The sequence below is a fragment of the Centropristis striata genome, chromosome 16, assembly GCF_030273125.1.
Source record: "Centropristis striata isolate RG_2023a ecotype Rhode Island chromosome 16, C.striata_1.0, whole genome shotgun sequence".
NCBI lineage: Eukaryota > Metazoa > Chordata > Actinopteri > Perciformes > Serranidae > Centropristis > Centropristis striata.
Genome location: NC_081532.1, coordinates 17,013,005 through 17,026,313, shown reverse-complemented (window position 1 = coordinate 17,026,313; position 13,309 = coordinate 17,013,005). Strand labels below are relative to the sequence as shown.

At 36.0% G+C, this 13,309-nt stretch overlaps 1 protein-coding gene across 1 annotated transcript; it reads left to right on the top strand.

Annotated features, from left to right (window-relative positions):
* The first annotated feature begins 1,554 nt into the window (after positions 1-1,554).
* eif4eb (eukaryotic translation initiation factor 4eb) lies at positions 1,555-13,105 on the top strand. Its single transcript, XM_059353625.1, has 7 exons — positions 1,555-1,608; positions 2,781-2,884; positions 7,545-7,640; positions 7,795-7,858; positions 9,840-9,953; positions 12,196-12,335; positions 12,431-13,105. Exons 1-7 carry the CDS (start codon positions 1,591-1,593, stop codon positions 12,543-12,545), a joined length of 651 nt encoding a protein of 216 aa, XP_059209608.1. The 5' UTR covers positions 1,555-1,590; the 3' UTR covers positions 12,546-13,105.
* The last annotated feature ends 204 nt before the right edge of the window (positions 13,106-13,309 follow it).

The window sequence follows — 13,309 nt, the reverse complement described above, 5'->3', positions numbered from 1 at the left end:
ATTACATCTGAACTGACTTTATTGAAATTAGACCCTGCTGACACTAGTGTTGGTCAAATCTGTTTTTCTACTAAGAAAAGTAATAACAACTGTAATATACGTGCTTTATTTCAAAAGGACATAATCTCTGTTCCAAATGTAGTCTCTTACTGGAATAGCTTCACTCCAGACCTGAACTGGAAGAAAATCGGGTGCCTTCCTTCTAAATATCTGATTATAAATAAGGTTAAAGAAGTGTCTTTTAAAATTATTCATAGGTTTTATCCCTGCAGCTTATTTCTACGTAGATACAAAAAGGACATGGACGTGAACTGCTCATTCTGCAAACAGTGTGAAGAAGATCTTTGTCATTTGTTCTGGTCCTGTCTATTTGTATCTGCTTTCTGGCAAGATGTCTGCACATTCATTTCCCAGAATATTTTATCTGTTGTCTCTTACATATTTAAATGTACTTTTTGGGTTCCTCTCCTATCCTACGAACAACAAAGATCAATTTTTCATTATCAACCTGATTGTTCTACTGGCAGAAAGGACATTACAGGAACCAAGAATAGATTTAGAAATATTGAATATCAAGGGAGGAAATCAAACAGCAGATTTAGTACAGGAATTTTATAATCACACAGGTGTTAAGTATGGGGAATTATTTACATTTTTACAGATGGATCGAAGGATGAAAAAACAGGAGCAGCAATGGTGGTTCCCAGTCATAATAGCACATTGTCAAAAATAACATCAGATCATTTAAGCATATATGCAATACTAATGGCTGTAGAGTGGATGGAGGTCATGGGGGAAAGAAAGGTAGTTATATGTAGCGATTCAGTTTTATCAATATTAACCATTAAAAACAGGACAGCCAAAACACATCAGGAAATATTACATGAAATAATGTTAAAAACATCCGGATTGACACAACAGGGGAGGGAAATAGTGTTCATGTGGGTTCCAGCTCATCAAGGGTTAATAGGAAATGAAAAAGCAGACAAAATGGCTAAGGAAGCAATAAAAAAAATAGAGGAGGTGGAAATGAAAGTAAAATTATCAAAAGCAGAGGGAAAAAGTCTAATCTGGAAAGAAACAATCAATCAGTGGAACCATCATTGCAAAAGGGAGATAAAAGGGAGGCATTTATTCAAACTGAAAAGTGTAGTAGGGGAGGCAGGGTGCTATGGTGATAATAGAACAGAACAAGTAACTATAAGTAGACTAAGAATAGGGCACAGTAGGTTAAATAACACACTCAATAAAATAGGAAAACATGCAACTGGTGAGTGGGGAGAGGGAGACGGTAGAGCATGTGGTAACAGCGTGTCCTGAGCATGAAACGGAGAGGGAAAGGATGAAGGCAGAGATGCAGAAGGCAGCTATAAGAGGAGAAAACAAATAAAAAATATAATAGAGGGTGGGAAATCTAGAGAAGGGAGGAAAATCCTTCTGAGATTTCTTGCCACAACTGGACTAATTCAAAGAATATAACAGAAGGAAAGTATGGAATAAGTTAAGTCCAGCAGATGGCGGTAAATGCAACGAAAAGGATGCCAACTGCCGATAAACACCAAAGAAGAAGAAGAAGAGAAGATTTGTAAGATGGCGACCGCCGAACCGGTGAGCACTTTCTCTAAAGAACATATCAAAACGTTGGGGGGGCTGCTTGCTTTAATTAGTTCACATTTAAAGTTTATGTATGACTCTAAACTGTTGTCTGTAATAGAAAATTGACAGTTGTTACAACCACACGGGCTGTTTGACTAGTTTCAAGTTAGTCTTCTGTGCCACGACCGAAGCGTAAAAGAGGAATGGCTTGTGTGTGGAGATCTCCCAACTTTAAAGCTGACGTCACAGCTAACCGACGTGCCGTTCACCTCTGCGAAGAGAACCACGCCAAGTTGCCTTACAAAATGAGTTAGTTTGCTATTACTTAGGTTTACCGCGAAAGTACATTCACGAGAAACAATTATTTAAGAGAAATATTACTATTATGAACTACCTGAAAATTCGGCATGTAATGTCAGCCACCAAATACAAATGTCAGTTTGTTTTTGCAGCGAAACTTTCAACTGTCAGAACTGGTTGACAGTCTCCCTGCTGACCTCCACGATGCAACACAAGCTGTTATACTTTAGTGGCTGAGGTTAACGTTAACTTAGCTAACGCTAGATCAGGGGTCGGCAACCTTTACTAACTAAAGCAGGGATGGGCAACTGGACGGCCGCATATGGCCCGCACCCAAACTTGAAGTGGCCCTCTGTACAACTACATGCATTTGAGCTTGAAATCTTAAAAGTGCAGTGTAAAAATGCACAAAATTGCTTCTTTCAATTAATGTTGGTCTGCTGTTCTTGCACTGAAAAACAAAATAAATCGCAGTACGTGGTTATTTTTTATTTGCTTCAGACCTTTTGTATTCCTTTTTATACTGTTATACATGCATTTGAACATATCAAGTTTCACCTACGTCATTGTTATGTATTTATTTAACAGTAATTTAAATTAATTTAGGAAAACAACAATGTTATTAATTGGAAACAACATTTTTTTTAGATGTCCTTTTTCAAAAAATGTATTTTTGTGTATCACCATCTAGTTTCCATGACTGAAGGGTATAAAGCAATCAACAACTGGAAAGTGGTTTTGAATGGCTAGCCTCCATGCTATTGTTACAGGATCATTTCTCCTCTTTTGACTTACATTAGAAAGTATTGTCGTTTGCGATGGGAATAGAAACCCACTGCCTACTCCCCTGACATGTATCTCACCTCTACCTAACTGCTTTTCAGGAACTCAGCCCCAGTCCAACCCTGCCTGAAGAAGATGGAGCTGAGGAGACTGGACAAGAGATTGTGAACCCAGAGGCCTACATCAAACACCCCCTCCAGAACAAGTTAGTGTTCAAGATAGCCAATTAAGTTAAGTCAAGCATTAGATCACGCAGAGTCAATTTTTAGTGGCAGGCAAATAGAGGTGCATCTCAATAAATTAGGATATCATAGAAAAGTTTATGTCAGTAATTCAATGTAAAACGTGGAAATATCACATAATATAGATCCATTACACACAGAATGAAACATTTCATGTCTTAATTTATTTAAGTTATCCAAATTATAATGATTATGGCTTACATTTAATGAAGACCTACAATTCAGTGTCTCAAAAACTTTAAATAACAAAAGACCAATTTTAAAAATGTTTAATATGGAAATGTAGCCCTCTCAAAAGCATGTCCATCTATATGCATCAATACTTGGTTGGTGCTATTTGACTTGAACTACTGGAAATTGACTTTTCCATCATATTCTAATGTATTGAGATGCGCTTGTACTTTATGAGCTTATTTACACTTTTCCCAGGATATAAGTGTGTCTCTCTCCCCTTTAAGAAGATCACTGACAGTGTTTATCCATTTGGGATAGTTTAAGGGTGTAAAGAAAGTTCTGAATCATTTTCAATAGTTCCCTTGCCTTTACATAACTATTTATGCCTGTCCTGTGCATTTAAGCCAACTTAATTTAACTTATACAAGTCTTCAGTTAATAACTCTATTGACCTTTGATAGTTAATTAAGTTTTAGGTTTTGGTGGTTACATCATCAGATATTCCAGATATGCTGCCTGTCAAGTTGTAAATTCGGTTTTGTACTGTTGACTGTTTGAAGACATCACCATGGAATTTCAGAACATCTCGTGGTCATTTTTCACAAGTTTTGAGACTTCAATTTGAATGAATCATTTGATCAAATACAATTTTTGGTAGTTTTATGAGTAATAAAAACGATGGCAATGCTGTCGTAACTGCTTTAGTTTGCCTGTTTAATTGAAAGGGTTTTGATTGACAAAAGGAGGGTCAAAATGTTAATAAAATGAACATTTGCTATTTTCTTAGATTTTAAATTTTCAGGCAGAAAAAAATAAATCACATGTAGTGGTCCTTTTCAGATAGAACAGTGTCTGATCTCCCTCTGGTTGTACTGGGTGTCTTCAAGACTTAAACAGGATTTGAAGTGTTAAGCTGGAAATGTATGCATCATCAACTTTGGGGTAGAAACATGGGCGTTTAATCTCTAAGCATAGTTCAAGTACTGAATGATCCTTCCTCCTTATAGCTGAGTGGACGGCTCATGCAGAAGAGAAAGTAAGACATGAATTGACCATTCACCATATACAAGGAATGCTTTGTTCAGCAGGAGGAAGCGTGCAAAAGACAAAATGTTCTGCGCACAGCGGACAATAAAAACATGTCAAAAAAATCTCCTTCTCTCCATATTTAAACATGGTTGCTTTAGACATATACTGAGCACTTACTTAAGCAAAAATCATTTTTCAACTAGACTTTTAGTAAAGTCATGTGGAAACAGATATGAGCTATTTATTATGTTTTAATTTTTTTTTTAAAATGTCATTACTTTTAATAACTTTTCTTAATTCAAATATCTAAAAACTACTACACCTATATTATATATTGTGTTATGTTGCTTCCCTATATTGTCCCAAATATTTCCATCTATGTTCAAACCCAGAGAAATCTGTAATTTTATTCAAATTGCCAGTGTGTTCAATTTGGTCGCCTGGAGTGCCATCATATAACCTGAACCCCTTTAGTATTGAGCAGCAGAGGCATTTTTGGTTAACCGCAAAACTTCACATCCATATCCTCACAGCCCTAACGTTAAAATTATAACTTGGGGCTGTTTCATTAGAATTAAATTACATTAGAGGAATAAATTTATTTACATTAATTGAACTTTAATACTATAACTCGTCTCTGAACATTATTTCCACCTCAAATACAGTCATGGAAAAAACCTTAGACAACATTAGACCTTTGTTTTCTTCAGTTTCTTGTTCATTTTAATACCTGGTAAAACTAAAGGTACATTTGTTTGGACAAATATAATGATAAGAACAAAAATAGCTCGTCAGAGTTTAATTTAAGAGCTGATAACTAGCCATTTCCCAGGGTTTTCTTGATAATAACCAAAATCTTTATCAAGAAAATTAACAAAATTGAAGAAAACAAAGGTGGTCTAGAAAAAAATTCCATGACTGTATATGAAGGTTAAATCAATGTGAAGCGCATCAGTGACTTTTACCAGATCTAATGGTTGTAGTTGGTCCAGCTTTTGTAGGATTTGTTTCGACTTTCTGGAAGTTTTTTATTTATTATCTGCTCTAAAATAGCTTGAATAGCTAATAATAGTCTTTTATTGAAAAGTGTTGGACAATATGGCGAAAATCAGATATCACAATATATTTCACCAAAACCTCTATCTAGTGAGACGATACTGTTAGGTTGCCTATTGGTCCTTATTTACTATTCATATTTTTGTTGTTATCATTATATTTTTTACAAACAAATGCACCTTTAGTTGAACCAGGCATTAAAATGAACAAGAAAGCAAAGAGAAAACAAGGGTGGTCTAATAATTTTTTCCATGACTGTACAACAACTCCCTTGATCCCAAACTGCTTGACAATGTCATTAAATTCTATAGTTTATTGTTGTTATTGAGCTAAGAAATTACATACAATGTGTTTAATGATTTATGAGAATATAATACATTTAATGAAATGATGTATAGTATTGTGCATGTAGTTAGAGAGTCGGGGGTCAGCTGTGTTACTTGTGGCCGCAGTCCTGTCTGTGTGTTTTCAGGTTCTTCATCTCAATTTTCTCTCTCAGTCCAAACAAGTGCAGTCTGCTGGATGGGAGACTTTATTTCCCCACAGTAAGACTGTGTCTGTGATGGTGCTGACCTGTCCACAGAGTTACAGTGCCTTCCTCTCAATCCATACTCTGATAGATTCCAACTCCCTTCTGTGCTGAATACAGATAAGCGACAATTGAATATTTCATATATATTTAAATTCCACGGGGATATTTATCTCCAAAAGGGTCAAATAGAAAAACCAAACTCAACAGAAAACCAGTCAGCTAAAAGAAAAGTTGGACCGTAAACATTTCACTGAAACACATCGGTTGATTTATAACGGCAAAATATGCCGACAAATTGACCATTAAAATTGGTCAAATTAATTTGGATTATCTGGTGCAGTTTATCAAACATGGTTTTCCATACAGGGAAGTTTTACTACTACAGGATATACAACATCAGCCTATTAGCCAGGGCTGTACGTTCAAATGTTAAATTACGTTTTTGAATGAAGCTTCGAATGTCTGTCGTCATATTTTTTCACCATAAAAGAATAAGATTCTCAGTTGAATGAAGTGATTCATAGAATGTAATGATTTAATCACACAGAGGCTTTTCATAGAGAGTGAGAGTTTTGCTTGTTGTGAAACGTTGCTGAGCGCCTCGTGTTTTTCCGTTCAAAGTGCCCCGCCTTTTTTCCGCAGGTCAGAGTTATAAGTATTTGGACACACGAGTTTGAAACAATTCTGTGCAGCACTGGAATGTAATTCTACAAATAGTTTAATACTAATATTATTAGTGTAGACTCATTTTTATTTGCAGCTGTGCAGAAATACCAGATTTAAACAGAAAGTTTAACAAGTTCACCGTTATGAAGGAGCAGGGTTCTTACCAAGGCCAGAAAGTTTGGAAAATCCTAAATTGTATTTAGTTTTCAAGGTAAAGAATGTAGTTCAATTTGAATATACTCCTTGAAAAGTGCTTGATTTTCAACAGTATCAGATTTTTCAGTCACTCGTGTCAACCAAAAATATTAGTATTTTTAACTTTTTATATTTAAAATGAAACACCCCCATCAAAAAATTCTGTACATTTAATTTTTATGTATATGTATGTGTATTTATAGTAACAATTTAGATGTAACGATAGAGGCTTTGAGAGTCTGGAAATGTTTTTCTAAGTACCTTGAAAGTGCTTGAATTTTACTCTTAAAAAGCTGTATGAACTCTGATGACATTTTAAACCATTCAGTGCAGCTCTACAATTAGCGTCAGTTTTCTTGACCTGTGAATTTCATCATGGGGTGCATAAGGTTATTCCAGCATTATTAGAGGACAAATAAACACCCTGTAGAGATCCATCTAATAGGGACTAAACAACATATCATGTCTCTGATTATAGATTTTAATCAAACCTTCAAATATTGTACCAGACAAATCAACTCGGTGTGTCATAAACTGAAGCCTACTTACTGTTGGATTGTCATATTTACTCATCAGACATTCTCTTATGCTTATACAAAACCACTAATTTATTTGTACTGCGCTCTCATTTAAAAACACGACCCAAACCCAGTGACAGACGAGCTGCTTTAATGGCTTTATAATAGTGTCAGCAGCCACAGTGTGCTTTATTATTCCCAACGCAGAGAGCTTAAGGCAGCTGCTGAGAGGATGCAGCGTAAAACAAGTGTGACATAACATTTACAGTTAATTGGACCGAGACAGTGATGGCGCGATTTACCAAACAGTCTGTGTCTGCAGCATCCAGGTGCATCCATACGTCGCTCATTTGCTCCGAAGCTCAATGGCTTTTGGTTACTTTTGCTTTCCTCGTGTTTAATTAAGGCCTTGTTACATTTATGCAAATTCCTTTTTTGTTTTCGCCCCAACAGATGGTCCCTGTGGTTCTTCAAGAATGACAAGAGCAAAACATGGCAGGCCAACCTGCGGCTCATCTCCAAATTTGACACGGTTGAAGATTTCTGGGCGTAAGGAGCAATAACTCTCTCCAAGTCTTTTTAGGGTTTTTTCTGTTCCTCTCTGGAATCAAGTCTAAAGCAGTAAAATGTCACGACTGTATAATGTGTTCTAAAATACTGTTAAATCGATATGTGTAGTTAATGGCTGTTCTCTTCGTTTCAGTCTCTACAACCATATCCAGTTGTCAAGCAACCTCATGTCAGGCTGTGATTACTCTCTTTTTAAGGTACGTTTGATTTACTTACTATTTAATATACGAAATAATAATAATAAGCCCAATTGACTATTATTCACATTAAGTATGAAACCTGCTCCTTGTGTCCTTAATCATTTAAAAATAAGCTTCAACTAAATTGTGATGGAAATGTTTTTCTCTTGATTTTGGGGCTGTTGGGGGGGATAAAAATACATAAATAATTCACGACCGATGCATTTGAGTTGACAGCTCTGACTACATACATGCTGGAAATAAACTTAATTAACTGGAGCTATTTAGAGATTTTTCTCAAGCCCTGAAATAGCTACAATTCTGAATGCTTGAATGTCCAGATTTTCCAGAGTAAAAATCTCTAGAGATGTATGGTTTAACTTTTTTCCATGGTCTAGTGTTAAAAAAGTACAACCCAGATTTTTAAAATAAACTTGGAACATTGTGTTAAATGTAAATAAAAAAACAAAAGTTAATCAGTTTTGACATTAAATATTTTGTTTTTGTACAGTTTTTAATTAATTATGTCAAAAATGATTAGCAATTAAATAAGAATACTTAAAAACACCAATACATATAGAATTGGCACCCAAGTATTGTTCAGTGTTAATTTTGTTAACACAAACTATGATGAAATCAAGAACCTTTCCTTTTTCTTTCTTTCAATGAAACACTGAAAGAATTGTGTAAAAGCCTATAAAACATCTCAGAAGACCACGTTGACATCATTACATGGGCCTCTCACATTTGGCAGATTGAGCTGATCGTCATTCACACTTGAAGTGCAAGCAGAAAAACTTGTCTTTAGCTAACTGGTTTTATCACCAGTGCAACAGTTCGGCAAGATTTAATCAAATAAAGCTCTTGCAAACAGCTCATTGAATTGTCAACACAGTGTTAATGTGTAAACAACAGCGTCATTAATGGTGGGTAATGGATGGACGATTTGGGAATAATGTCGAATTGTACACATTTTCTTCCTATTATTACAATTGCTATATGATTCACAATACTGTAGGAAATGATCACTTTTGCATAATTTTCATTGAAAATTAAAAGGATCTTTTTGTAATTTCCTTCTGTATCAAATAAATATAATTCTATTTGTTACCCATGTTTTGCCTTAAACAAATATTGTGCATCCAATCTAGATATTGCACAAGTCAATATTAAGATTTTAATAAGATTTAGATTTATTGTGCAGCCCTAATTTACACCATGAGACATGTTTTGCACATATGGCATCTGATGTCATTCCTGCTTGAAGTACAAAGAGAAAAAGTCATCTTTGTTGTTATTTGAAAAACAACATTTCGGTTTTATCACCAATTAAACCAAATTGCAAAGTTTTAACAACATCAGAATCAATTAAAGCACCCGCACACACAACAACACTTGATTGAATTGTCTACACGATGTTTATGTGTCAACAAAAGTATCAGTAATGAAGCCTGAACTGAAGTTTCTCTGACTAGTCAACTACTCCGCTCCTCTGCAAAGAGCTCATTTAAGCAGATATGATGATTGAAAAAGAGAAGTTCAGTGAGTTAAGTGACAGGAGGCGGCTAGCAGCCACTAATTATATTGTGTGAGAAAGGTGCTGATAATGAATGGAAAAGCAATAATCAAGTATGACTGCAGCCTATAATCAGTGTACTCTTATATCGGTCATTAGCAGGATCACCCGTGGTGAAAACTAACTAGTGAAGTTGTATTCATAGCAGGGGAGCTTATTACTAAACCTGCTATATGAGGCAGAATGATGAGGCAGCTTGAGACAAACAGTTAACCATCACTTGACACATACTGAGTTTTTGCCACACTTTTAGTTCTCCAGCTGCCAACCTTTAATCACATGTAAAGAATATCTGCTGGAATAATGGATACATTTCTTACAGGCAGTGTTGAACTCGTGCTAAAAACTCCCTATTAAAAGCTGTTTTGACGTTGTGGTGCAGTGGTCTGGGATGTGTATTGACAATTTGAACCGTTGCTGCAGGATGGCATTGAACCCATGTGGGAGGACGAGAGGAACAAGCGTGGCGGGCGCTGGCTGATCACACTCAACAAGCAGCAGAGGAGATTAGACCTGGACCGCTTCTGGCTGGAAACTGTAAGTTTGAACTGCAGCTGCTGCGCTTTGTATCCTGTTCACTTAGTATGAGTGATGCTATTACTCATTTTTTCAGTCTCTGAATACATTTATTACCTGCAAACCACCCTGGAATTACATTTGTTGCACTGCTGAAATAGGTGATTACACACAGATCAGATGGTTTTGTGGTGTCATCCTTTGGCACAACAAACCCTGTTATGGTATTTAAATGTATATATACTATATATTGCCTTGACTGTTTGCTGAGTTGATGATAGGGGGTCACAACACGGTCAAATGAGAGCAACTGAAAATTGGCCTGCTTGCTGCTAAGTCTGCAGTCCACACAGTGTTGTGGCGAACCCTCTAAAGGTCACTGACAGCGATACAGATATCTTGCAAGCTATGACTCTCCAGTTAGCAGACAGTAATTACTGTCAATTCTGCACCATAGGTCTTTTTAGGTAAAAAATAAATAATGAATTAACCATGTTTTGTTAAGCTGAAAACATATTTTCAATGATTGAGGACAGTTTTAAACGCGTAGTGAGCTGTGATACTAGGCTGTGGTGGAGGGTGATGCTTTGCCCGAGTCCACAACCTGCAATGTTGAAAATTCAAACTCATTATTAGGTCTTCGTAGCAACCTAAGCTAGGAAGTAGCGTTATATATATCCTGATATTTTGTGAGAGCAAATGTTTAGACAAAGCCAAATATGACATGTCACAAGTATTGTTTTTGAAACTGTTTATTTAAGTGAACATAAATACTGTATAACAGGATTATCTTTTTGTTTGTTTTTTAAATCAAAACTCCATAAAGTGCACATTTAAATAAAAAGATCTTAAATAAAAATAACCTATGAAATTAAATAGGCCAATCTTTTTCTGAAATAAATATATTTATATGAGAAAAAAATAACAAACATTAAAAAAGAACTAAATATAACAAACCCTAGTAAAAGCAGCATTTATATATAAAAGAAAAAAAAATATTGACATATGCGATATGGTCTAATTCCATATCACATTTAAAAATATATTGATATATTTTTTATATTGATATATCGCCCAGCCCTACTAGGAAGAAAAACAATGTCAGGAGGCTGTAGTATAGGGTCTGAAAAGTGAAGCCAATTGAAAGTGCCATAAACCTGCATTATTTCTAACTCCACTGGTCGCATAAAGAAGTCTAAATGTATAGAAGTCTATAAGATCATGACCACACCTCTCACTTGATTTGTTACCAGTTAACATTTTTCCTAATGACTGTTTGGTTTTAGTTGCTAGTTTCAAGTGTTATTCAATACAGTAAGATGCTCATTTTGTAAATTTTGGTGCCATTTAGAGTGAAATAGACCACAAGGGTATGCTTTAGACGAAACACTAACAGGCTAATTGTTTTAGATTAACCTCAAATTTTGGGTGGTAACTTTGTTAGCAGCAACTTCTGCAGCACCCTCTCGTCCAAATTTGGTCACCTTTTGCTCCAAAAAAAAAAACAAGATGGCAACGACCAAAATCCCCAAAACTCTCACAAATGGGTGATGGAACAATGGCTATGTCCACTTCTTTGCATTTTTTTTTTTTTTTAAGATTATTTTTTTGGCATTTTTGTTGCTTTATTGATAGTGAGAGATAGAAAGGGGGTGATAGAGGGGAAGACATGCGGCAAAGGGAGCTCAGGCCGGATTCGAACCCGGCTCCGCCGCAGCACACGGCATACATGGTTAGCGCTCTACCGGTGTGAGCCACCGGGACGCCCCACTTCTTTGCATTTTGAATGGACTCGAGGATAACCTAAATAGAATTTGGTGGTCAGGGTCAAACGTCAAGTTAACTGTGACCTCTTGAAGACGTTTTTTGCCATAACTTAAGAATTCATACGCTAATAATGACAAATCTTACCCAAATGTCAAATAAGATAACATGATTATGTGATAACATTTTATATCCAGAAGGTCAGAGTTCATATTCACTGTGACATCAAAAACACATTTCTGGCCATTATTCATCACCATAACTCAGAAACAGAATGACTGGATGGTGGAGGCATACAATTGCAAAGTGGTAGCTCTAGACTTTTAAAGTTTTTTTTGTAGCTAGAAAAGCAGTAACATCACTGTAAAATGCCAAATCCTTGTTTTACAACAATGTCCAGGTGGTTACTCCTCTATGAATCTGTGGAGAATTTGTAGTTGCAGTCAAAGTGGAGATGTGAATCATCGTGACAGCAGCTGTTATATCATCTCCTCACCAGCTCCTGTGCTTAGTCGGAGAGGCCTTTGATGACTACAGCGATGAGGTCTGCGGAGCCGTGGTCAACATCCGCACAAAAGGAGATAAAATAGCCGTCTGGACATCAGACTTTGAGAACCGGGAAGCCGTTACACACATAGGGTGAGTCGTGTCATCAGTATCAAGGTGTTTCCATTCATAAATACAGTTGATGGCATTTTCTGCATCTTCTTACGCTGTCGCTCCCCTGTCAACAGGAGAGTTTACAAGGAGCGTTTGGGCCTCCCCTTGAAGATGACGATCGGCTACCAATCTCACTCAGACACAGCTACCAAAAGCGGTTCAACCACCAAGAACAAATTTGTTGTTTGAGAAATGCCTTATGTGCCTCTTTAATTTTCTTGTCTTATTTGTTGTTGGTTCACATGTTTACTTTGCTGCAAAGACTCTGCGGAATGCAATCTGGAGGAAGAAAAAAAACAGTGCCAAATGTTTCCATAACCTGCCCAGGACTTGAACCACATGAGAAAAAAAACACCATGGAAAACAGCTGAACATGAATCTTCCAAAACACTAACAATGAGAGGTATTAATAGTGAATGAGATTTAGAGTGTTGCATACTCTACTAAAGAAATTTGTGTTGATTTTCTTTTCTTTGATGTCAGGGAATCCTGAAATGCAAAAAAATGTATATTTCTCTCCCTTTTACTACAGCATTGTTGGTTTGCTGTAATGACATTAAACCCTTTTAATTTATTATTAATTTGCCTGCATATGATTAGATTGTTAGACCTTTGTTTTATGCTTTTATTTTGCCTTAAGCTGTTGCACGTAATCAACCTTTTAAAAAGTATTTCATGACTCATATTCATTTTGAGTGTTAATATAATTAAAACATTGGTTTTGCAATTATTTGTTGTTAAATTGCGTAATAATTTTTTGCAACTTGCAATTGATACCTTCTTTGTTATAAATGGTTTGCTTTTTGACTTCCAGGGGGGCTGTATTGCAGGATATTGACTTTTTGTTTTATAGTAGATCATTCAATAGTTATTTTCCAATGTTCTACTTTTCCACTTTATCAAAAAAAGAACCGAGTGGCAAACTCTGGGCCGTAAAAGTGAAGCCAATGGGG

Coding starts and splice junctions, on each gene's coding strand:
- eif4eb (XM_059353625.1), top strand. Junction 2,885..7,544: donor AAACACCCCCTCCAGAACAA/GTTAGTGTTCAA, acceptor TCGCCCCAACAG/ATGGTCCCTGTGGTTCTTCA. Junction 9,954..12,195: donor ACCGCTTCTGGCTGGAAACT/GTAAGTTTGAAC, acceptor TCTCCTCACCAG/CTCCTGTGCTTAGTCGGAGA.